Below are 27,027 nucleotides of genomic sequence, written 5' to 3' on the forward strand. Positions count from 1 at the left end.
GCGACTCCATTACCCGCAGTATTAGACTTAAAACTAATCATCCAGCGATCATACACTGTTTACCAGGGGGCAGGGCTACCGACGTTAAGGCTAATCTAAAGACGGTGCTGGCTAAAGCTAAAACTGGCGAGTATAGAGATATTGTTATCCACGTCGGCACCAACGATGTTAGGATGAAACAGTCAGAGGTCACCAAGCGCAACATAGCTTCAGCGTGTAAATCAGCTAGAAAGATGTGTCGGCATCGATTAATTGTCTCTGGCCCCCTCCCAGTTAGGGGGAGTGATGAGCTCTACAGCAGAGTCTCACAACTCAATCGCTGGTTGAAAACGGTTTTCTGCCCCTCCCAAAAGATAGAATTTGTAGATAATTGGCCCTCTTTCTGGGACTCACCCACAAACAGGACCAAGCCTGGCCTGTTGAGGAGTGACGGACTCCATCCTAGCTGGAGGGGTGCTCTCATCTTATCTACGAACATAGACAGGGCTCTAACTCCTCTAGCTCCACAATGAAATAGGGTGCAGGCCAGGCAGCAGGCTGTTAGCCAGCCTGCCAGCTTAGTGGAGTCTGCCACTAGCACAGTCAGTGTAGTCAGCTCAGCTTTCCCCATTGAGACCGTGTCTGTGCCTCGATCTAGGTTGGGCAAAATTAAAAATGGCGGTGTTCGCTTTAGCAATCTCACTAGTATAAAGACCTCCTCCATTCCTGCCATTATTGAAAGAGATTGTGATACCTCACATCTCAAAATTGGGTTACTTAATGTTAGATCCCTCACTTCCAAGGCAGTTATAGTCAATGAACTAATCACTGATAATAATCTTGATGTGATTGGCCTGACTGAAACATGGCTTAAGCCTGATGAATTTACTGTGTTAAATGAGGCCTCACCCCCAGGTTACATTAGTGACCATACCCCCGTGCATCCGGCAAAGGCGGAGGTGTTGCTAACATTTACGATAGCAAATTTCAATTTACAAAAAAAAAACAACAATGACGTTTTCGTCTTTTGAGCTTCTAGTCATGAAATCTATGCAGCCTACTCACTCACTTTTTATAGCTACTGTTTATAGGCCTCCTGGGCCATATGCAGTGTTCCTCACTGAGTTCCCTGAATTCCTATCGGATCTTGTAGTCATAGCAGATAATATTCTAATTTTTGGTGACTTTAACATTCACATGGAAAAGTCCACAGACCCACTCCAAAAGGCTTTCGGAGCCATCATCGACTCAGTGGGTTTTGTCCAACATGTCTCTGGACCTACTCACTGCCACAGTCATACTCTGGACCTAGTTTTGTCCCATGGAATAAATGTTGTGGATCTAAATGTTTTTCCTCATAATCCTGGACTATCGGACCACCATTTTATTACGTTTGCAATTGCAACAAATAATCTGCTCAGACCCCAACCAAGGAGCATTAAAAGTCGTGCTATAAATTCTCAGACAACCCAAAGATTCCTTGATGCCCTTCCAGACTGCCTCTGCCTACCCAAGGACGTCAGAGGACAAAAATCAGTTAACCACCTAACCGAGGAACTCAATTTAACCTTGCGCAATACCCTAGATGCAGTTGCACCCCTAAAAACTAAAAACATCTGTCATAAGAAACTAGCTCCCTGGTATACAGAAAATACACGAGCTCTGAAGCAAGCTTCCAGAAAATTGGAACGGAAATGGCGCCACACCAAACTGGAAGTCTTCCGACTAGCTTGGAAAGACAGTACCGTGCAGTATCGAAGAGCCCTTACTGCTGCTCGATCATCCTATTTTTCCAACTTAATTGAGGAAAATAAGAACAATCCGAAATTTCTTTTTGATACTGTCGCAAAGCTAACTAAAAAGCAGCCTTCGCAAATGGAGGATGGCTTTCACTTCAGCAGTAATAAATTTATGAACTTCTTTGAGGAAAAGATCATGATCATTAGAAAGCAAATTACAGACTCCTCTTTAAATCTGGGTATTCCTCCAAAGCTCCATTGTCCTGAGTCTGCACAACTCTGCCAGGACCTAGGATCAAGGGAGATACTAAAGTGTTTTAGTACTATATCTCTTGACGCAATGATGAAAATAATCATGGCCTCCAAACCCTCAAGCTGCATACTGGACCCTATTCCAACTAAACTACTGAAAGAGCTGCTTCCTGTGCTTGGCCCTCCTATGTTGAACATAATAAACGGCTCTCTATCCACCGGATGTGTACCAAGCTCACTAAAAGTGGCAGTAATAAAGCCTCTCTTGAAAAAGCCGAATCTTGATCCAGAAATTATAAAAAACTATCGGCCTATATCGAATCTTCCATTCCTCTCCAAAATTTTAGAAAAAGCTGTTGCACAGCAACTGACTGCCTTCCTGAAGACAAACAATGTATACGAAACGCTTCAGTCTGGTTTTAGACCCCATCATAGCACTGAGACTGCACTTGTGAAGGTGGTAAATGACCTTTTAATGACGTCAGACCGAGGCTCTGCATCTGTCCTCGTGCTCCTAGATCTTAGTGCCGCTTTTGATACCATCGATCACCACATTCTTTTGGAGAGATTGGAAACCCAAATTGGTCTACATGGACAAGTTCTGGCCTGGTTTAGATCTTATCTGTCGGAAAGATATCAGTTTGTCTCTGTGAATGGTTTGTCCTCTGACAAATCAATTGTAAATTTCGGTGTTCCTCAAGGTTCCGTTTTAGGACCACTATTGTTTTCACTATATATTTTACCTCTTGGGGATGTCATTCGAAAACATAATGTTAAATTTCACTGCTATGCAGACGACACACAGCTGTACATTTCAATGAAACATGGTGAAGCCCCAAAATTGCCCTCGCTAGAAGCCTGTGTTTCAGACATAAAGAAGTGGATGGCTGCAAACTTTCTACTTTTAAACTCGGACAAAACAGAGATGCTTGTTCTAGGTCCCAAGAAACAAAGAGATCTTCTGTTGAATCTGACAATTAATCTGGATGGTTGTACAGTCGTCTCAAATAAAACTGTGAAGGACCTCGGCGTTACTCTGGACCCTGATCTCTCTTTTGAAGAACATATCAAGACTGTTTCAAGGACAGCTTTTTTCCATCTACGTAACATTGCAAAAATCAGAAATTTTCTGTCCAAAAATGACGCAGAAAAATTCATCCATGCTTTTGTTACTTCTAGGCTGGACTACTGCAATGCTCTACTTTCCGGCTACCCGGATAAAGCACTAAATAAACTTCAGTTAGTGCTAAATACGGCTGCTAGAATCCTGACTAGAACCAAAAAATTTGATCATATTACTCCAGTGTTAGCCTCCCTACACTGGCTTCCTGTTAAGGCAAGGGCTGATTTCAAGGTTTTACTGCTAACCTACAAAGCATTACATGGGCTTGCTCCTACCTATCTTTCCGATTTGGTCCTGCCGTACATACCTACACGTACGCTACGGTCACAAGACGCAGGCCTCCTAATTGTCCCTAGAATTTCTAAGCAAACGGCTGGAGGTAGGGCTTTCTCCTATAGAGCTCCATTTTTATAGAATGGTCTGCCTACCAATGTGAGAGACGCAGACTCAGTCTCAACCTTTAAGTCTTTACTGAAGACTTATCTCTTCAGTAGGTCCTATGATTAAGTATAGTCTGGCCCAGGAGTGTGAAGGTGAACGGAAAGGCTGGAGCAACGAACCGCCCTTGCTGTCTCTGCCTTGCCGGTTCCCCTCTTTCCACTGGGATTCTCTGCCTCTAACCCTTTTACAGAGGCTGAGTCACTGGCCTACTGGTGTTCTTCCATGCCGTCCATGGGAGGGGTGCGTCACTTGAGTGGGTTGAGTCACTGACGTGGTCTTCCTGTCTGGGTTGGCGCCCCCCCCTTGGGTTGTGCCATGGCGGAGATCGTTGTGGGCTATACTCGGCCTTGTCTTAGGACGGTAAGTTGGTGGTTGGAGACATCCCTCTAGTGGTGTGGGGGCTGTGCTTTGGCAAAGTGGGTGGGGTTATATCCTGCCTGTTTGGCCCTGTCCGGGGTATCATCGGATGGGGCCACAGTGTCTTCTGATCCCTCCTGTCTCAGCCTCCAGTATTTATGCTGCAGTAGTTTATGTGTCGGGGGCTAGGGTCAGTCTGTTACATCTGGAGTATTTCTCTTGTCTTATCCGGTGTCCTGTGTGTATTTAAATATGCTCTCTCTAATTCTCTCTTTCTCTCTTTCTGTCTTTCTCTCGGAGGACCTGAGCCCTAGGACCATGCCTCAGGACTACCTGGTATGATGACTCCTTGCTGTCCCCAGTCCACCTGGCCGTGCTGCTGCTCCAGTTTCAACTGTTCTGCCTGCGGCTATGGAACCCTGACCTGTTCACCGGACGTGCTTGTTGCACCCTCGACAACTACTATGATTATTATTATTTGACCATGCTGGTCATTTATGAACATTTTAACATTTTAACATTTTGACCATGTTCTGTTTTAATATCCACCCTGCACAGCCAGAAGAGGACTGGCCACCCCTCATAGCCTGGTTCCTCTCTAGGTTTCTTCCTAGGTTTTTGGCCTTTCTAGGGAGTTTTTCCTAGGGAGTTTTTCCTAGCCACCGTGCTTCTTTCACATGCTTTGCTTGCTGTTTGGGGTTTTAGGCTGGGTTTCTGTACAGCACTTTGAGAATATCAGCTGATGTACGAAGGGCTATATAAAAATAAATTTGATTTGATTTATTAAATTTGATTTGAATAAAACATGTGTTTTCCCATCTCGAGGTTCAATGAAAAATGACTATAGGAAGTGCCTATTAAGTTCCAAATAAAGTTACAGGGTTGACCGTGACAGGGTTGACAATTTAATCTTAAATCCGCAGTTAATCCCTTTGTGTGATAAGGGGAATGGAAGGTTGTTGTGTGCAACAGGGAGTTGCATTCGAAAGCAAGCTTCACATAAATGTTTTAATTGTTAAAACATATATAGCCTGTCTATCTATGGGTAACAGGGTTGACGTGTTATTCTCGTCCCGCTCAGTTTTCCACCACAAAACACCAGAAAATGGCTAAAAAGAGTAGAACCAGCTCACCTGCTTTTACACGATGATTTAACAATTAGATGTTCAAGTAAGCTACATGTAATTGTTTTAAGAACGTCATACCAAGGATCATTTTACTACTTGATTTTGAATTCTAAGATCCCGTAAAGCACCCCCCCCAAAATGAAATAAATCCCTTACAGCTGTTAGCCCATAAAATTGCGTTGAATAACAGTTTCACTACATAGAACAACAGATCATTTCAAAAACAAAAGGAAGTTTGTTCTGAAGTATCTGACCTACAGTCCCAGTCAAAAGGTTGGACACACCTACTCATTCAAGGGTTTTTCTTTATTTGTTCTATTTTCTACATAGTATAATAATAGTGAAGACATCAAAACTATGAAAAAACACATATGGAATCATGTAGTAACCAAAAAAGTGTTAACTTGTTATGGATAGGGGGCAGTATTTTCACGGCCGGATAAAAAAACATACCCGATTTAATCTGATTATTACTCCTGACCAGAAACTAGAATATGCATATAATTATTAGCTTTGGATAGAAAACACTCAAGTTTCTAAAACTGTTTGAATGGTGTCTGTGAGTATAACAGAACTCATTTGGCAGGCCAAAACCTGAGAAGATTCCAAACAGGAAGCGCCCTCTCTGACCTTTTCTTGGCCTTCTTGATCATCTCTATCCAAAACAGGGGGTCTCTGCTGTAACGTGACATTTTCTAACGCTCCCATAGGCTCTCAGAAGGCGCCAGAACGTTGAATGATGACTTTGCAGGCCATGGCTGAAAAACAGTAGCGCATTTGGATAGTGGTCGATCTGAGAACAATGAGACTGGCGCGCGCGTGCACGAGAAGAGTCCATTTTACTTTCTCTGTCTTTGAACGAAAACAACGACTCCCGGGTGGGATTTTATCGCTTTTTTTACGAGAAAAATCGCATAAAAATTGATTTTAAACAGCGTTTGACATACTTCGAAGTACGGTAATGGAATATTTATAAATTTTTTGTCACGAAATGCGCCGGGCGCGTCACCCTTCGTTACCCTTCGGATAGTGTCTTGAACGCACAACAAAACGCCGCTATTTGGATATAACTATGGATTATTTGGAACCAAACCAACATTTGTTATTGAAGTAGAAGTCCTGGGAGTGCATTCTGACGAAGAACAGCAAAGGTAATCCAATTTTTCTTATAGTAAATCTGAGTTTGGTGAGTACCAAATTTGGTTGTCAAAATAGCTAGCCTGTGATGGCCGGGCTATCTACTCAGAATATTGCAAAATGTGCTTTCACCGAAAAGCTATTTTAAAATCAGACACCGCGATTGCACCCTCGACAACTACTATGATTATTATTATTTGACCATGCTGGTCATTTATGAACATTTTAACATTTTAACATTTTGACCATGTTCTGTTATAATATCCACCCTGCACAGCCAGAAGAGGACTGGCCACCCCTCATAGCCTGGTTCCTCTCTAGGTTTCTTCCTAGGTTTTTGGCCTTTCTAGGGAGTTTTTCCTAGGGAGTTTTTCCTAGCCACCGTGCTTCTTTCACATGCTTTGCTTGCTGTTTGGGGTTTTAGGCTGGGTTTCTGTACAGCACTTTGAGAATATCAGCTGATGTACGAAGGGCTATATAAAAATAAATTTGATTTGATTGCATAAAGGAGTTCTGTATCTATAATTCTTAAAATAATTGTTATGTTTTTTGTGAACGTTTATAGTAAGTAATTTAGTAAATTCACCGGAAGTGTTCGGTGGGAATGCTAGTTCTGAACGTCACATGCTAATGTAAAAAGCTGTTTTTTTATATAAATATGAACTTGATTGAACAAAACATGCATGTATTGTATAACATAATGTCCTAGTGTCATCTGATGAAGATCATCAAAGGTTAGTGCTGCATTTAGCTGTGGTTTTGTTTTTTGTGACATTATATGCTAGCTTGAAAAATGGGTGTCTAATTATTTCTGGCTGGGTACTCTGCTGACATAATCTGTTTTGCTTTCGCTGTAAAGCCTTTTTGAAATCGGACAGTGTGGTTAGATAAAGGAAAGTCTTGTCTTTAAAATGGTGACGTTACAGAACTCCTCTATGCACTCGATATGTCCGATTTTAAAACAGCTTTTCGGTGAAAGCACATTTTGCAATATTCTCAGTAGATAGCCCGGCATCACAGGGCTAGCTATTTAGACACCCAGCAAGTTTAGCACTCACCAAAGTCAGATTTACTATTAGAAAAGTTTGATTACCTTTGGTGTTCTTCGTCAGAATGCACTCCCAGGACTTCTACTTCAATAACAAATGTTGGTTTGGTCCCAAATAATCCATTGTTATATCCAAATAGCGGCGTTTTGTTCGTGCGTTCAAGACACTATCCGAAAGGGTAAATAAGGGTGACGAGCATGGTGCAATTCGTGACAAAAGAATTCTAAATATTCCATTACCGTACTTCGAAGCATGTCAACCGCTGTTTAAAATCCATTTTTATGCCATTTTTCTCATAAAAAAGCGATAATATTCCAACCGGGAATCTGCGTTTAGGTAAAAAGAGGAAAGAAAATAAAGCACAGGGTCGACTCGTGCACGCGCCTAAGCCCATTGTCCTCTGATCGGCCACTTGCCAAAAGCGTAAATGTGTTTCAGCCTGGGGCTGCCTCGATATCATTCAGCTTTTTCCCGGGCTCTGAGAGCCCATGGGAGCCATAGGAAGTGTCACGTTACAGCAAAGATCCTCAGTCTTCAATAAAAAGAGCCAAGATGAACAACAACTTGTCAGACAGGCCACTTCCTGTACAGAATCTTCTCAGGTTTTGGCCTGCCATATGAGTTCTGTTATACTCAGACACCATTCAAACAGTTTTAGAAACTTTAGGGTGTTTTCTATCCAAAGCCAATAATTATATGCATATTCTAGTTACTGGGCAGGAGTAGTAACCAGATTAAATCGGGTACATTTTTTATCCGGCCGTGTCAATACTGCCCCCTACCCCCAACAGGTTAAGACCTGAGCCAACTCCCTGTGCTTACCGTGGGGAGCGAGTGACCGAGCAAGCACCGTGCTATGCGGTGATACGCACTGTGTCGCCAGTGCGTACTCACAAGCTCCTCACAGTTGCCGTCCTAGAGTTGGCCGGCAGCCAGGGACAAGTGCACCGGCTCAGCGTATTTGGTCTCCAGTGTGTTTCTTCGGCCCAGGTTATCCTGCGCCTGCTCTACGCACGGTACCCCTCATTCACCAGCACAGCCCAGTTCGCCCTGTACCAGCACTCTGCCCTTGCCGGGCTAAAGTCAACATCGAGCCAGGACGGGTTGTGACAGCCCTAAGCGCCAGACCTCCAGTAAGCCTCCACGGCCTAGTACGTCCTGTGCCTGCTCCTCGCACTCTTCCCCCTGTGCGCCTCCATAGCCCAGTACGTCCTGTGCCTGCTCCTCGCACTCTTCCTCCAGTACACCTCCATAGCCCAGTACGGCCGGTGCCTGCTTTGAGCACTCAGTCCTCAGTGCGTCTCCCCAGTCCGGTGAGACCTGTTTCAGCTCCACGAATAAAGCCTCCAGTGATAATCTATGGTCCAAAGCCTGTAGAGATGATCCATGGCACGGAGCCTCTAGTGATGATCCATGGCCCGGAGCCTGTTGGGATGTTCCATGGCACGAAGCCTGTAGAGGTAACCCATGGCCCGGAGCCTGTAGAGATAATCCATGGCAAGAAGCCTGTAGGGATTATCCATGGTCTGGAGCCTGTAGGGATAATCCATGGCACAAAGCCTGTAGGGATAATCCATGGCCCGGCACCTGTAGAGATGATCCATGGCACAAAGCCTCCAGTGATAATCCAGGGCACGGAACCTGTATTGATGATCCATGGCATGGAGCCTGCAACAATGGTCCCTAGTCCGGAACCTACAACGACGCTCCCCAGCCCGGAGCCTCCGGCGGCGCTCCCCAGCCCGGAGCCTCCGGCGGCGCTCCCCAGCCCGGAGCCTCCGGCGGCGCTCCCCAGCCCGGAGCCTCCGGCGGCGGTCCGCAGCCCGGAGCCTCCGGCGGCGGTTGGGGGTGCCTCCGGACACACAGAAGCGGGTGGTGGGGGTGCTACGCCCGGAACCAGAGCCGCCGCCAATTATAGATGCCCACCCGGACCCTCCCCAATAGGTTCAGGTTTGCGGCCGGGAGTCCGCACCTTTTGGGGGGGGTACTGTCACACTCTGACCTAGGAGAGCTGTGTTTTCTCTGTTTAGCTAGGCCAGGGTGTGATAGGTGGGTGGGCATTCTATGTTTTTGTTCTATGTTTTGGCCGGGTATGGTTTCCAATCAGAGGCAGATGTCTATCATTGTCTCTGATTGGAAACCATACTTAGGCAGCCTGTTTTTCCCTCAGTTTTTGTGGGTAGTTGCTTTCTGTTTAGTTGTAAGTACCTGACAGAACTGTAGGCTGTCATTTTTGTTTAATTTTGTAAAGTGTTCATTTTTGCATTAAACTACAAGATGAACATATTCCACGCTGCACCTTGGTCTACTCCTTTTGACGCGCGTAACAATAATGAAGTGCGTGCCCTCATTCACGCATGCCACAAGACTACAGTCTAAAGAGAGCCACCTTGAAAAACTACAACTACTAACACATTTTTCAAAAAACAAGCCTGAAACCCTTTCTAAAGACTGTTGACATCTAGTGGAAGCCATAGGAACTGCAATATGGGAGGAATTCCTTTGAATATCCCATAGACAAGCATTTGAATGGGCTGTGACAACAACAACAAAAAATTCCGGATGGATTCTCCTCGGGTTTTTGCCTGCCATATCAGTTCTGTTATACTCACAGACATTGTTTTAACAGTTTTAGAAACTTCAGAGTGTTTTCTATCCAATGCCACCAATTATATGCATAGGCTTCTGGGCATGAGTAACAGGCAGTTTACTTTGGGCACATCAGTCATCCGAACTTCTGAATACTGCTCCCTAGCCTTATGAGGTTAACAAATGATCTCTTACCAAGCTTGATGATTGATGGACTTGCCTATTAAATAAAGGATCAATTTTAAAAAATAAATAAGAATGACTGTAGTCATTTTTGCTTAATTTTTGTTCTAAATGGAGACAGCATATTGGATTGTCTAAAAATGCGGGAAATCACCTTTTAGATGCCCATCAACATTCTGGGGGAGGACCCCCAGACCCCCCGCCAGGTTATGTCTGATCAATTAAATGTTTGTATTGTATATGATGATGGTACAGTATTACTCCCCGCCCCCTTTACCGCAATGGATATTTTTATGTTTCGTTCACTACCAGTGCAGTAGGTGGCGGATATACGACAATAGGTGTGCTCCAAAAACATTTACATATTTTTTATATGCACTTTAGTAACGTGTTGGTTGTCAGGAAAAGGCATCACGGGTACAGGAAGCCAGATCTGCATCACCATCTTAGACCCTCAGTACATCTAGTTGGTGTCAACCACAGAACTCACACTTCTGTTACACACAGGCAGTATAATGTATCCTACCAAACTCCTCTCTTCACTCTGGAAGTACACTTGATATTACCTTTTACATTACAATTCTAATTTGTTCTTGGTGGTTTGTTCTGCAGAATGAATGTCAGCATGTCAGTCTCATAGTAAAACCTTTGTTCTTGGTGGTTTGCCAGGATTCAGACACAGCTAGGACATCAGGGTTGGCGGAGTGTGCTAAAGCAGTGTGCTAAAGCAGTGAAAAATAATCTTAGGGAGGAGGCTTCTGATGTTAAGATGCATGAAACCAAGGCTTTTACGGTTATAGAAGTCAACAAATGAGAGGGCCTGGGGAATAGGAGTGGAACTGGGGGCTACAGGGCCTGAGTTAACCTCTACATCACCAGAGGAACAGAGGAGGAGTAGGATAAGGGTACGACTAAAGGCTATAAGAACTGGTCGTCTAGTGCGTTGGGGACAGAGAGTAAAAGGAGCAGATTTCTGGGAGTGGTAGAATAGATTCAGGGCATAATGTACAGACAAGGGTATGGTAGGATGTGAGTACAGTGGAGGTAAACCTAGGCGTTGAGTGACGATGAGAGAGGTTTCATCTCTGGAGACACCAGTTAAGCCAGGTGAGGTCTCTGCATGTGTGTGGGGTGGGACAAAAGAGCTATGTAAGGCATTTTGAGCGGGACTGAGGGCTCTACAGTGAAATAAAACAATACGAACTAGCCAAGACCGCAGTAGACAAGGCATATTGACATTAGAGAGAGGCATAAAGCAATCACAGGTGGTTGACCTTTTTCTCTGGGTTGTTCAACCTACATACAATTCAAGATGCTTCTTCATGTTATTCTGGTGTGTTCAGTGGCATCGTCTGTTAGGTGTCCCCATGTCACTTTAGTAGTTGTCTCTCATACCTCACTGATTGACACTTCTCTATGGGTTTCATTCAACCTCAACTCAGCAACTACGGCAACAAAGTGTGGGCAAAAAAGCCACGTGATGGTGTCTCCCAACAACACATTGTTTGAACAGAAAGTAACACTGACCTGTAACACCACCTGTACTCTGAGTAACAACCCCACCTACATTTGGTACAAGAACAGACAAAGTCTTGCATGGTTATCCAAGTCCACATTGTCAGCTAAGAGATATCATTCAGACAGCTACTCCTGTGAAAATCTTTGAGGGTCTCCTCTCTCCTGCAGTGTGAGTGTTTTTAAAAATCTAAGATTACCCAATGCAACAATGGATACCATTACAGATATAACTTTAGTCAGTGTTTATTTACAGTACAGTGGAACTACTGTAACTAATTGATGGACCTCCAATTGTTTTAGTTGTTTTCAGTCAGAATTGTTTCAACGTGACTTACACCCATCAGAGTATCTGTGCTTTGAAGGGCTCAACAGTGGAACTGCCCTGCACATATAGACACCCAAATAGCCATGACGTTTTAAAAGCAAACTGGTATATCCAAGAGAAACGTGATGAAGTGCTTAAAGCACTGAACTTGGACACAGAGCATGCAGATCGTGCTGAGTACCTTAAGACCCCCCAAAAAGACCTTGCGATTCAAGAGAAGGACTGCACCCTGAAAATCACAGACTTAAGAGAGAACAATTCTGCTGAGTACAAGTTCAGATTTAAAACAGAATTTAGAGAATGGGGTTACAGCTTCCCTGTAACAACTCTGACTGTCACAGGTAATATATAATATCTACTACAACTACTAATACAGGTAATATGTAATATCTACTTATTCTACTACTACAACTACTAATACAGGTAATATTACACAAACAGTTTAAGATATGGAGTCTTGGTCTATGACACACAGTACTGACAAAGTGATGATTCTACACCTAATTTCAGGTCTGCAGATGAAGGTGACTCCTGCCACAGATAAAGGGAATCTGACACTGACCTGTAGCACCACCTGTACTCTAACTGAACCCCACCTACATCTGGTACAAGAACGGACAAAATCTCACCAACTCAGTCAGCAAAGAGTATGCAGGCAGATACTCCTGTGCTGTAGAAGGCTGCAATAGCCCACCCAATCCACCTACCTCATCCCCATATTGTTTTTATTTACTTTTTTGCTCTTTTGCACACCAGTATTTCTACTTGCATTTCTTCATCTGCTCATCTATCACTCTAGTGTTAATTTGCTAAATTGTAATTACTTCGCTACTATGGCCTATTTGTTGCCTTACCTCCTCACGCCAGACTTTCTTTTTTTTCTATTGTGTTATTGACTGTACGCTTGTTTATTCCATGTGTAACTCTGTGTTGTTGTTTGTGTTGCACTGCTTTGCTTTATCTTGGCCAGATCGCAATTGTAAATGAGAACTTGTTCTGAACTAGCTTACCTGGTTAAATAAAAATACAAAATAAAATACAAGAATCTCTACTCTCCTGAAGACTCTCACTGTTATTTGTAAGTATTTGTAAGTAAATGACAGTTTTAAACTTCACTTGTACTGTGTGTGCTCTTGTATTGAGTTGTGTTCTTTAAACTCACTCCTGAACTGGAAATACCCCCAAACCGCACGAAGCTCACTTTTTGGTGGCAGAGATTGTTAATACTTTAAGAGGGATGTCACATGTGTTTGCAAGACAAAGAATCTGAGATCTGATCTCCTTGCGAGCTAGTGAGGGAGGAAGCAGCAAGATGCTGGTTACAATCTTCTTACCATTTTACCAGCAGCATACCACCCTGCATCCCACTGCTGGCTTGCTTCTGAAGCTAAATAGGGTTAGTTCTGGTTGGTCACTTGATGGGAGACCAGGTGCTGTTGGAGGGCCACTAGGAGGCACTCTTCCTCTGGCCTGAAAAAAAATATCCCAATGCCCAGGGCAGTGATTGGGGACATTACCCTGTGTAAGGTGCTGTCTTTCAGATGGGATGTTAAACAGGTGTCCTGACTCTCTGTGGTCACTAAAGATCTAATGGCACTTATCGTAAGAGTAGGGGTGTTAACCCCAGTGTCCCGGCTAAATTCCCAATCTGGCCCTCAACCCATCATGGCCAACTAATCATCTCCATCTTCCAATTGGCTGATTCATCCCCCCCTCCTCTCCCCTGTAACTATTCCCCAGGTTGTTGCTATAAATTAGAATGTGTTCTCAGTCAACTTACGTGTTAAAATGGTGCGGCAGGTAGCTTAGTGGTTAGAGTGTTGGACAAGTAACCGAAAGGTTTCAAGATTGAATCCCCGAGCTGACAAGGTAAACATCTGTCGTTCTGCCCCTGAACAAGGCAGTTAACCCACTGTTCCTAGGCCCTCATTGAAAATAAGAATTTGTTCTTAACTGACTTGCTTAGTTAAATAAAGGTTAAAAAATAAAATAAAAAAGTGTGTTAAATAAGAAAAATATAACCCTCCTTTCATCCTCAACACCAGATCCTCCAAGGAAATCCCTCCGGGTCAGTCAGTCCTTCTGGTAAAATAGTGGAGGGCAGTTCAGTGACTTTGACCTGCAGCAGTGATGCCAAGCTACCTGTGGACAAATACACTTGGTACTTTCAAAATAGGACTTTAAAAAATGGATTTGAACAGATCTACAACATCACCAGCTTCAGGTCTGAGGACAATGGACATTACCAGTTTGAAACCTGGAATAAAATGACATCTGCACTGTTTCTTTGCACCTTAGCACACATGAACACACACACATACATACATTCATGCTACACATCACAACTGCTGCTACCAGACTCTCTTTATGATTGATAAATACTGCACAATTGAACCACTTGCCTCCCATCCCCCATCCCCAAAACACAAGAAAATATTGTACTATTAATCATCTCCCTTGTATTATACTTATGCTACAATGTTTATTCTATTCTACTGAGACATTTACTTTATGTTCGTATTGTTATCTTTTATTATGTCTTATTGTTGTTGTATTATTGGGAAGGAACCTGCCAGTAAGCATTTAGTTGGACGCTGTATACTATGTGTATTCTGTACATACGACCAATAAAACTTGAAACTTTAAATGAGACCCCAGAAGTGAGGATTGATGATGACATGTTGCATCTCCTTTCTCATCAGACCTCTCTCACAGGTAGCTGAGGAGGTCTCCTCTGTGTTCTATAGAACAGTTAACAAACCCAGAACCAAGAAGACCTGAACACAAGATGATCTTTGTTGCATCCCAAATGGTACCTTGTTCCCTCTAGTGCACCATTTAGTCGTGGGTCATGGGCTCATGGCTTGAGACTGAGATTTGCTTTGAATATCTGAAAGGGAACAAGACAATACCAAACCTGTCATTAAGCAGTATTTCTTTAGCTCTTTGGGTGTGTTTTAGCGAGAGGAAAATGTTGCCCATAATGTTTTAGGTCGTCATGAGTGATGGCACAACAAATTGGGGAGTCATTACTGTAGCTTCAGTACTGTTAACGATTAATGTACAAGACTATACAGCCACACTGTTATTCACTTCAGAACCTATTCAGACTTCAGAAAAGTTTACTTCACGTGGACTTAAGTCAGAATATGTTGCGTCTACTTATCGCAAGTCTGAATTGGGCCCTTCATACACATCTTGCTATTAATAATGTAAACAAAAAAGTAAAATATTTTGTAAAATGCTCAATTAAAATGACTTTCATTTAGGGTTGAACTATTCTCTTGAATAAAAGTATATGATAAAACTGGGCTTGATTTCACCCCAAAACAATGTAACCTTTATTTAACTAGGCAAATCAGTTAAGAACAAATTCTTATTTACAATGACAGCCTACAATGACGGCCTACACTAAGTACGATCCATGTATTAAATAGCACAATGTAATCTGCTTTATTTAAGAGGCCTTACAATAAATCTACACAGTGATTTAATCATCACATCCCATCTGTAGTATTTTAGGTTTTATCATCTATAGAATAACTAATAATAACGGGACAGGAGAGAGCAGCTCATTTGGGAAACTTTACTAATCCAAAACATGGTAGTAGAACACAGGAGCATGTTTGAGGCGAGAACAAATTAAAGTTAAGAGGTCACAGGATTAACCAATCAGCTAAGTGATAATAGTATCTAGGCAGATTACCATGTTAATCGACCAATCTATTACACCATCCATCCAGACTATAATAGACCTACAGATAGTCTGTGTCTGAAATGGCATCCTATTCCCTATATACTGTCAGGTGACATTTCAGATGCAGCCATCCTCTCTAACAGTTAGAAGCCAAACAAATGATGTCAGGAACTCCAAATGTCATGAAATCACAATTGTGGATTTTCGATGCAATGACGTCTCACAAATCATCATCGCCATGGTGATGCTCCATGACATAATTTATTTGGACGGTTGAAGTGTTGTCGAGGAGTGGGCGTAGCAACACTACACTCTTTGGAAATAAAGGTGCTATCTAGAACCTTCAGCTGTCCCCATAGCAGAACCCTTTGAAGAACCCTTTTCGGTTGCAGGTAGAACCATTTTGGTTCCAGGTAGAACTCTTAAGGGTTCCATGTCAGACCCTTTCAACAGACCAGATGCTTTTTAACTTTCTGTGGAGAACCCGTACCCGTCACATTAGGAAACTGTTGTAATGAACACTTATGAGTATGGTGGCTGAATTTTCGGACATCCCTACCTTAAACAATACTTTTAAGATCAATTTGATAAAACACTTCACAAGAAGACCTACTTCTATGTGGAACTTTATTCCTCATCATGCCTTTTCTACTTTTGGTGGCTTTAACTTCATGTTGGTTTGCTATTGACAAAGTTCCAGTGAAGCTCCGCTTTTCATTGGCAGGTTTTCTAGTCATGGTCCTTCATTTAGAAGCATCATTTCTCCCCACAGTGTATTATATCTGGAATAATCAGCACATATTGTATAACAATAAATCTTTGTTTTTAGAATATTGGTTCAGAAATAATATCCTATTGGTGAGACAACTTGTAAATGCAGAGGGTCTTTTACTTCATTATGACTCATTCTTTTCACTTTACAAGATCCCTATAACGCCTAAAGAGTTTACAATGGTTTTAGTCTCCATTCCCTCAGGTGTTGCTTTATTATTCAGGAACATGTTAAGACCCTCAGAACCTACCTTCGATTACCGCTGTTGACTCAATAGTAGTAAAGATTTTTTTTTGTTTTGGTCCGTTCAACAACAGAGCGGTACTTGCCTTGTATCAACAAGATTTTGTATCTATGTACCTTATGTTATGCCTTACTGGAATCGTTTTATTGATAATATCTGTTGTCTCACACATACGTACTTACTAACACAATTAAGGAAGTTTATTATAAAATGATTCATTCATATTACCCTGCCAACCACTATATGAAGAAGTTAAAAAAATAGAAGCACATTCAAATTGTACCTTTTGAAATGACCCCCCAGAAACCGTGTTGAATGTTTTTCTATGGTATTCATGTAAATAATCTGTGGCAAGACATCAGTAGATTTATAATGGAACAAATTCATGAATATTTTACACTATTAAGGAGAGACGTACTGCATGAATTCTTTTCTGGATCGGGTCAGTCTGGTCTTAACATTATATGCCTGCTGTGTTGTATAAAATGTCTAGGCCTAGTTTTCATCATCTTTGAACCTCCACATTGCTGTGTTCTGTTTGGGGCGGCAGGTAGCCTAGTGGTTAGAGCGTTGGGTCAATTAACCGAATCCCCGAGCTGACAAGGTAAACATCTGTCGTTCTGTCCCTGAACAAGGCTGTTAATCCGTTGTTCATAGGCCGTCATTCTAAATAAGAATTTCTTAACGGACTTGCCTAGTTAAATAAAGTATACAACTTTTTTAAAGTTGTGTACAACTTTATCATTTGTATTGTAACGACCCTGGGCTTATAAGCGCGGATATCGACTCTGCCGTTCGAGCATACTTTTGCGGCACAGTCGATAGCACGCTGGACTTCGGGCAAGAAGGTCGAGGGTTCGAGACCTGCTCCCTACTTGTTTCATTACAGTATTTATTATGGATCCCCATTAGCTGCCAACGCAGCAGCTACTCTTCCTGGGGTCCAGCAAAATTAAGGCAGTTCATACAATCATGTTTACAAATGTTTACAATCATGTTTCACAAAGTACGTTCATCTCTAGGAGACAGAACGCATCTCCTTCCTGAGCGGTATGACGGCTGCTTGGTCCCATGGTGTTTATACTTGCGTACTATTGTTTGTACAGATGAACATGGTACCTTCAGTTGTTTGGAAATTGCTCCCAAGGATGAACCAGACTTGTGGAGGTCTACAATTTTTTTCTAAGGTTTTTGGCTGATTTCTTTTGATTTTCCCATGATGTCAAGCAAAGAGGCATTGAGTTTGAAGGTCGGCCTTGAAATACATCCACAGGTACACCTCCAATTGACTCAAATGATGTCAATTAGCCTATCAGAAGCTTCTAAATCCATGACATCATTTTCTGGAATTTTCCAAGCTGTTTAAAGGCACAGTCAACTTAGTTTATGTAAACTTCTGAGCAGCTGGAATTGTGATGCAGTGAATTATAAGTGAAATAATCTGTCTGTAAACAATTGTTGAAAAATGACTTGTGTCATGCACAAAGTAGATGTCCTAACCGACTTGCCAAAACTCTAGTTTGTTTACAAGAAATTTGTGGAGTGGTTGAAAAACGAGTTTTAATGACTCCAACCTAAGTTTATGTAAACTTCCGACTTTAACTGTATGTTTGTATTAAGTACTATTAGACATGCACCTGTATTATGTACGTATGTATGGGGGCGGCAGGAAGCCGAGTGGTTAGTGTTGGGCCAGTAACTGAAAGGTTGCTATATCGAATCCCCGAGCTGACAAGATAAAAATCTGTCATTCTGTTCCTGAACAAGGCAGTTAACCCACTGTTCATAGGCTGTCATTGTAAATAAGAATGTGTTCTTAACTGACTTGCCTAGTTTAAAAATATATATATATATTTTTTTGTGTGTGTTAGTACTATGTTGACGCCACCAATATAATCTAAGATGGGTGTAAATAAGTCAGAAGTGAGACAAAAAGATAATGGTGGCGAAATGTCAAAGGGTATTTTACATAAAGAGGAGTGACTATGTATGTTATGTAAGGATGAAACTGTATTGAAGGAATGTGCTGAGACTGGAAAAGTCAGATGATCCTTGGACCAGCTCGGCTTTGTTAATCTGTAATAAACGCTATTTGAATTCAGAAGTTCCGTTATCTGAGAAATGTTATTGGACCAATATTTCCTCGACACTAGCTAGATACGTTAGCTTACTAGGTACATTAATAGCTTTAGGTTGGTTGTTTTTAAGTTAAACTTCAAGATTTCCACCAAGGACGTTGCCTCTCCCATAATCACTCTCCCTCGCTTGGGCAAGGGACATTTTAAGGTACACTCGGAGGTAAAACGCAATTCAAGGGCTGAGGGCTGTTGAGTTTGAAACGCAGCTGGAAGGCAATCAGGAAGAGGCAAGATCAGGTGGGACCATTATAGGCAATGAGAGAGGGCAGGTATCCGTTTCCACTAGTTGCCACAATGTCAAACGTCTATATCGTATTTTTATTTATTTAGGGTCAGGCATAAAGTTAGTGTTTTCAAGGTTAGAGTTAAAATCACATTTAAAAATATCAGTTGTAGAAATGTGTGTGGTTTATGGCTTTGTTTGTGGTAACTAGTGATGACCAGGTACTACTTCCATACAAAGTGTTTTTTTTCTTTCAAAGTTGCTGGGATGTCACGTGTCCTACTTTTACCAATACACTCCTAACAACCAACTCGTTACGAAAATGTATATGTGATCAAATAAGCCAGAAGCCTGATTTTGGGCCCAGTTATCCCTCTTGCTTCTCCTCTTCCGCGCTGTTTGATAGGAAATGACTGGTATGAGATATATGGTGGAAACTAGCCCATGCCTCCACCAATCCAATGCTCTTAGATTTGTGGGTTGTAGTGAACGATTGAACATTTCAGGTAAAAGGAGATATTCAAGGGATGCACCCAAATCAGAGGTTTAGACTGAATTAATACAATATTTGGTTTAATGATCAACTGTAAACTTCTTGTGGCCAACAGGACAAAGCTAGCCCGTCCCCCTCCACCCTCCAGGAGTCCCCAGGTCGACCGCCTCACCGTACTTTACTACTGGTTCTGGTCGACTGCAGGAAAACACCTGGGCAGAGTGGAACTGAGAGACGAGAAGGAGATGAGGAACATGGAGATATGATTTCATTAAGTAAGAACCATGTGGATTAGATTACAGTCTGCTTCTGTAACAATTAATTGGTTAATTATATATTGATGAAAATATCTGGTAGTTCCACCCAATTTTGAGAAGTGTAACGTGGTCACCCCCAAAAACGTTTGATTTCACCTAATTTTAACATTCTTTCATGAAGAGCACATGTTCAGCTTCATAAAACCATGTTTTCCCATCTCAAGAGGTTTTATGAAATTAAATACTGTAGTAAGTGCCAATGTGCTAAATAAAGTAACAGGGGATTAAACAAAACCACTAGTTCACATTGGTAAAATTGTCCTTTAAATCAGCCACCCATTTGCTTATGACGGGGGTAATGGCAGCTAGTTTTGTTCCACAGGGAGTGGAAATTGAATGCAAGCTTCAATTCTACCATATCGATTTATGGGTAAAATGGTTCACTAGCTCGTTTTCCACAAAAAAACACCAGAGAATTGATAAAAATGACTAGAACCAGCTCACCTGCTTTTACTCTATGATTTGACTGTTCAATGTTTCTTTTGCCCAAAACATGTGAGGAACAGTTTCACCATATTAAAACATGGGTTGACCTTAGTGAGGGACAGACGTAAATGAATCACTAATTACATGAAATAAATGATGTTCTGAAATAACTGTCAAAGTAACCAAATAACTAGGGCTTTACATGCACACTCATAATTTGACATTAAACTAGTTATGGCAGTAGGCCGAGTATGGCATTAGTCATGTAAACATCTCACTCTGCTTATATTAATTTGTGTAAGGTCATAACCTAAGTAACAGGCTGACTACACGCGACGCGAGCGTTGCAAAATAAATGTAGAAATCTATGTTATTCAATTATTGCACTCACACTGCTTGCGTGCGCCAACGAGTGTCTGCATTGCCACGGGCTAAAATAGAAGTCAGTTCTATTTCTGACGCAGATCGCGCTGCAAGTCCACGTGCCCTCTCCTCATTGTTTATACCGACGTGGGTGACTGAAATGATCGTGGACTTCAGGAAACAGCAGAGGGAGCAGCCCCCTATCTACATCGACGGGACAGTAGTGGAGAAGGTGGAAAGTTATAAGTTCCTCGGCGTACACATCACGGACAAACTGAAATGGTCCACCCACACAGACTGCGTGGTGAAGAAGGCGCAGCAGCGCCTCTTCAACCTCAGGAGGCTGAAGAAATTCAGCTTGTCACCAAAAACACTCACAAACTTTTACAGATGCACAATCGAGAGCGTCCTGTCGGGCTGTATCACCGCCTGGTACGGCAACTGCTCCGCCCACAACCGTAAGGCTCTCCAGAGGGTAGTGAGGTCTGCACAACGCATCACCAGGGGCAAACTACCTGCCCTCCAGGACACCTACACCACCCGATGTCACAGGAAGGCCAAAAAGATCAAGGACAACAACCACCCGAGCCACTGCCTGTTCACCCCGCTATCATCCCGAAGGCGAGGTCAGTACAGGTGCATCAAAGCGGGGACCGAGAGACAGAAGCTGTTTTTCAATCTCAAGGCCATCAGACTGTTAAACAGCCATCACTAACATTGAGTGGCTGCTGCCAACATACTGACTCATCTCTAGCCACTTTAATAATGAAAATGATGTTTAAAGTGGCTAGTGATACAATTATTACAATGCCACTTTATATAATGTTTACATACCCTACATTACTCATCCCATATGTATATACTGTACTCTATATCTATACCATCTACTGCATCTTGCCTATGCCGTTCGGCCATAGCTCATTCATATATCTTTATGTACATTTTCTTATTCATTCCTTTACACTTGTGTGTATAAGGTAGTGTTGTGAAATTGTTAGATTACTTCTTAGATGTTACTGCATGGTTGGAACTAGAAGCACAAGCATTTCGCTACACTCGCATTAACATCTGCTAACCATGTGTATGTGACAAATAAGATTTGATTTCAAAGACGAACGAGGTCAGTGGCGTAATGCACCTAATTTATGAAAGTTGCCAGTCGCAATATAAAGTCAAGAGAAGAAAAAGCCTGGAAGGAGGAGAGATGACTAGAAATGATTCAGTTGACCATTTTATGTGTGGATTAATTGGCGGCGTAGAGGACCTTGTGCATTTCAGGTAAAATAACAACTCAATGTTTATATCCCAGGACAAATTAGCTAGCAACAGCAAGCTATCTAAATAGGACAAATTAGCTAGCAAGTGCAAGCTAGCTAGCTAAATTGCCATAAATGTTTAATGCTTTTTGACCAGTCCCCAATTAATGTAATTGGTTAAGAGTTTGTTTTGATATTTTAACCTGAGTGTCGTGATCGCGTTTGGTGTGGGGGGACAAAATATATTTATGCACGATGGCGCAAGTGCGCAGCCGGTTTGGGTTTGGTGTAAGCATATGCCTTTAAAAACACCTGTTTTTCTGAATAATCTTTAGAATGATTTGGACATGTGAACACTTAAATCAGAGTTATAGAGGTGTATTTAATCTGTGCATGTGCTAGCACAAGCAGCGCAAGCTAACATCTTTTGACCGACTGCAGTGAGTTCAGGAAAAACTATTTCTAAGCTGCATACTTTCGGTTTTCACATACAAACCTTATTTTTCCGAACTGCGTCAAAAATTAACATAGTCGCTGTGGTAGAAATGTTATTTTGATTGGCCATTTTCAGCATTTATCAAAGTCCCATCAGGTAGCCTGATTTCAGATGTGTCCATGTAAACAGGTTTATGAGGGAAATTGTTATTTCAAAGCATGTCAATGTTTAAATCAAACTCCTTATACTATTTGACTATTCACAATAATGATATTATTCTGCGCTTGTAACTTTACTCAATGATGGTAAAACTTGGAATGATTATTGTATTAGGTGGGTTAAAATCTATCTAGAAGTTACACAGGGTTGGCGGAGGGACTTGTCAAAATTCAGAATTTTGTCACTTTAGCAAGTCTTTATTCATATGATTTAATAACAGATTTAAAATGTAATACTGGTGCACAATTTCTACTATATGAAAGGGACGCAAAAGGCCTTCGTTTCATGGAAGGACCCATCTGTTCATGGACCCATATTTGCAAAACCTAACTATTCAATGTCTTTGTTTCACAGGGGACATCGCTAATCGTTGCTCTCTTAGAGGGAGGGGCTTATCATCTGGGGAGCCTCAACAACATCATGATGCTGAGAAGAAAGAGAAGACTCTCTCCAGATCAGAACACTTCAAGAAACACCGGCATAGAGGTATAGAGAAGAAACCTCACCACTGCTGCTCTGACTGTGGGAAGAGTTTTGCTAAGCAGGACTTGACTATTCATGAGCAAATTCACACAGGAGAGAAACTATACCACTGCTCTCAGTGTGGGAAGAGTTTCACTGCATCTAAAACCTTAAAATCTCATCAGAGAATTCATACACGGGAGAGGCCTTACCCCTGCTTTGATTGTAAAAAATGCTTCAAACAATCAGGAGCCCAGACTACACACAAACACACAGGAGAAAAGTCTTATAGCTGTGATCAGTGTGGGAAGAGTTTTACTCGAGATTACACCCTGACTACACACCAGCGCATACACAGAGGAGAGAAACCTTATAGCTGTGATCAGTGTGGGAAGAGCTTCAATCAATCAGGACACCTGACTATACACCAGCGCATACACACAGGAGAGAAGCCTTATAGCTGTGATCAGTGTGGGAAGAGTTTTACTCGAGATTACACCCTGACTACACACCAGCGCATACACACAGGAGAGAAGCCTTACAGCTGTGATCAATGTGGGAAGAGTTTTACTCGAGATTACACCCTGACTACACACCAGCGCATACACAGAGGAGAGAAACCTTATAGCTGTGTTCAGTGTGGGAAGAGCTTCAATCAATCAGGACACCTGACTATACACCAGCGCATACACACAGGAGAGAAGCCTTATAGCTGTGTTCAGTGTGGAAAGCGCTTCAATCATTCAGGAGACCTGACTAGACACCAACGCATACACACAGGAGAGAAGCCTTATCATTGTGATCAGTGTGGGAAGAGCTTCAATCAATCAGGAGACCTAACTTCACACCAGCGCATACACATAGGAGAGAAGCCTTATAGCTGTGATCAGTGTGGGAAGAGCTTTGCTCTATCCGGTAACTTGACTATGCACCAACGCATACACACAGGACAGAAGCCTTATAGCTGTGATCAGTGTGGGAAGAGCTTTGCTCTATCCGGTAACTTGACTATACACCAACGCATACACACAGGAGAGAAGCCTTATAGCTGTGATCAGTGTGGCAGGAGTTTCAAGAGGTCAGGACACCTGACTACACACCAACGCATACACACAGGAGAGAAGCCTTATAGCTGTGATCAGTGTGGGAAGAGCTTTACTCAAGATTCCACCCTGATTAAACATCAACGCATACACACAGGAGAGAAGCCTTATAGCTGTGATCAGTGTGGGAAGAGCTTCAATCATTCAGGATCCTTGATTAAACATCAACGCATACACACAGGAGAGAAGCCTTATAGCTGTGATCAGTGTGGGAAGAGCTTCAATCAATCAGGACACCTGACTATACACCAGCGCATACACACAGGAGAGAAGCCTTATAGCTGTGTTCAGTGTGGGAAGAGCTTCAATCATTCAGGATCCCTGATTAAACATCAACGCATACACACAGGAGAGAAGCCTTATACCTGTGATCAGTGTGGGAAAAGCTTCAATCAATCAGGACACCTGACTATACACCAGCGCATACACACAGGAGAATAGCCTTATAGCTGTCATCAGTGTGGGAAGAGCTTCCATCGTTCAGGATACCTGACTACACACCAGCGCATACACACAGGAGAGAAGCCTTATATCTGTGAGAAGAGTTTCAGGACATGAGAACACCTAAATAAACAGCAGTTCACACACACTGGAGAGAAACCTTACTCCTGTCTATGTGGAAAGAGCTTTGCTCATTCAGGGTCACTGAAAAAACACAAACATGTTTTCTTTCATCTCCCTCCTCTCCGGTTCCAGATCTCTAAATAAAGTTTAATAGAAAACATTTTGTAAAGAGTCATCCATTTCCCATTATCTAACTAAGTCAGATTACCATGGTAACCTGTGTAGCATAATATGCAGCTCTGGATCCATATGTATCAAGCGTCTTGGAGTAGGAGTGCTGTGTGTGTTGGGGTGGGGGTGTTCAGAGCTGTATCTTATTTCATTAATTCATATTATCCATTAAATAACTTCATAATGTAGAATAATGTTTCAACAATACTAGGTGTGCATTCATGTGTTGGGGAAATGTCTGAAGAGATAAATTGTACGTCTTGTCTCATACATTCATTGGTTCCTGTAGGTGCTGGGTAGAGATGTGAGGGGGAGACAGTCATGACCCCCTCAGACCTTTTGGCAGAACGCTCAGAATATGTTTTATAAGTTAATATATGAGACGGTGCCAGTCACTTGCAGGAACCAAAAGTTAATGATTAATTAATGAATCATGTAAATCATTAAAATATAACTTCTCTGTGTAAGCAGTATATAAGAAAACTAACAGGACTGCCCCGAAAGAGCTCCCGACCGACATGTACTATGGTGCATTAAGTTTGTTGGAACCTCTCCAGCTTGCTGATAATAAATAATTATTCATTAAAGTTTGACTGAGTCCTTGGTAGTAATTTCCACGACACGTATTCAGTACAAAAAAAACCATTAAATCCATTGTCTTATGTGAAGGAGATGTCGCACTGCATGAGGCAAATGGTCCCACCAGATACTGCCTAACTTTTTTTAAGGTATCTGTGACCAACAGATGCATTTCTGTATTCCGAGTTGTGAAATCCATAGATTAGGGCCCAATTCATTTATTTCAATTGACTGATTTTTTTTATATGAAACTGTAACTCAGTAAAATCGTAGACATTGTTGCATTTTGCATTTATGTTTTTATTGAGTGCAATAATTTTAGAAGAAACTAGTTGAATAAATGATTGGGCCTACTACTGTTTTAGGTGTTCTGGGTCAGAACTGTTTCAACGTGACTTACACCAATCAGAGTATCTGTGCTGTGAAGGGCTCAACAGTGGAACTGCCCTGCACATATCAACATCCAAGTTATCATGTAGTCTCAGAACCAAACTGGTATATCCAAGAGAAATGTAATGAGCTGCCTAAAATCCTGAGTTCGGTGCCAGAGTATGCAGGTCGTGCTGAGTATATTGGGACTAAAGAGAAAGACTGCACCCTGAGAATCACAGACCTGAGAGAGAGAGATTCAGTAGAAGTTCAGATTTAAAACACAGTATGCAGAATGGGGGTGCAGCTTCCCTGGAACAACTCTTGACTGTCACAGGTAATATATAATATCTAATTATAATAGTTTATTAGAATCATTCAGACCTGCAGGTGAAGGTGTCTTCCTCCACAGAGGAATAGAAGAGAACACTGACCTGTAGCACCACCTGTCTTCTGACTGACAACCCCATCAATCATTAAGGCCTGTGGACCAATAGTAGAACATGTGGGGAAAAACAGACACATCTGTGCACTCTTGGATAGTAACACCAGTAGAAATTATGCAGTATAATATAAAAGGTAGAAAATGGCATGTTATCTTGTTATACCGTTTTAGAATAATTATTTTTTAAATCCATTTTACAATAAGTCTAACTTAACAATGTGAAAAAGTCAAGCGGTCTGAATTCTTTCCAAATCCACTGTAAGTGTCTATATTTTTTATTCATTTAAATGAACCAGTCCAAAACATCTAAAACAGTTGAAAATCGTGTCATTATCGTTTGAGGATTTTATCAGATACATTTAGTTTCAGGTGTTCATGGTCAGAGGCGTTTGAATGTGACTTACACCAAGAGGAGTATATGTGCCTTGAAGGGGTCAACAGTGGACATTACCTGCACGTATAGACATCCCAGCTGGAATAACGTCACAGAAGTATCCAGGTTCAACAAATGGGAGTCTGGAGTTACTACAGATCTAAGCCAGGACCCAGAGTGTGCAGGTAGTGTGAAGTACCATCCTACTACAGACAAGGACTCCACCCTGAGAATCACAGACCTGAAAGAGAGTGACTCTGCTGAATACAAGTTTAGATTTACAATAACTGAGGTAAAATGGGGATACAGCTTCCCTGGAATAACTCTGAATGTCACAGGTAATACTGTCCTTACAGTATTATATCATCTAGTCTAAGTCATTATATTATTGGTGGAAATAATGATGATTGTGCTCTTTTGTCTTAATTTACCCCTTTTCAGACCTACAGGTGAAGGAGACTCCTGGCACAGAGGAAGGGAAGGTGACCTGTAGCACCACCTGTCTTCTGACTGACCACCCCACCTACATCTGGTACAAGAACGGACAACATCTGTCAT

General features: G+C 42.0%; 1 protein-coding gene across 1 annotated transcript in view; it reads left to right on the top strand.

The window, feature by feature from the left end:
• LOC106564400 (zinc finger protein 271-like) overlaps positions 1-25,293 on the top strand; it is a 92,791-nt gene extending 67,498 nt beyond the window's left edge. Inside the window, exons 2-3 of the mRNA XM_045690971.1 lie at positions 19,502-19,661; positions 22,758-25,293. Of these exons, the coding sequence (XP_045546927.1) occupies positions 19,502-19,661; positions 22,758-24,409 (1,812 nt within the window). The 3' untranslated portion in view covers positions 24,410-25,293. The remainder of the gene's footprint in view (positions 1-19,501; positions 19,662-22,757) is intronic.
• Positions 25,294-27,027: the final 1,734 nt, after the last annotated feature.

This window comes from Salmo salar, chromosome ssa12, assembly GCF_905237065.1.
Source record: "Salmo salar chromosome ssa12, Ssal_v3.1, whole genome shotgun sequence".
Taxonomy (NCBI): Eukaryota; Metazoa; Chordata; class Actinopteri; order Salmoniformes; family Salmonidae; genus Salmo; species Salmo salar.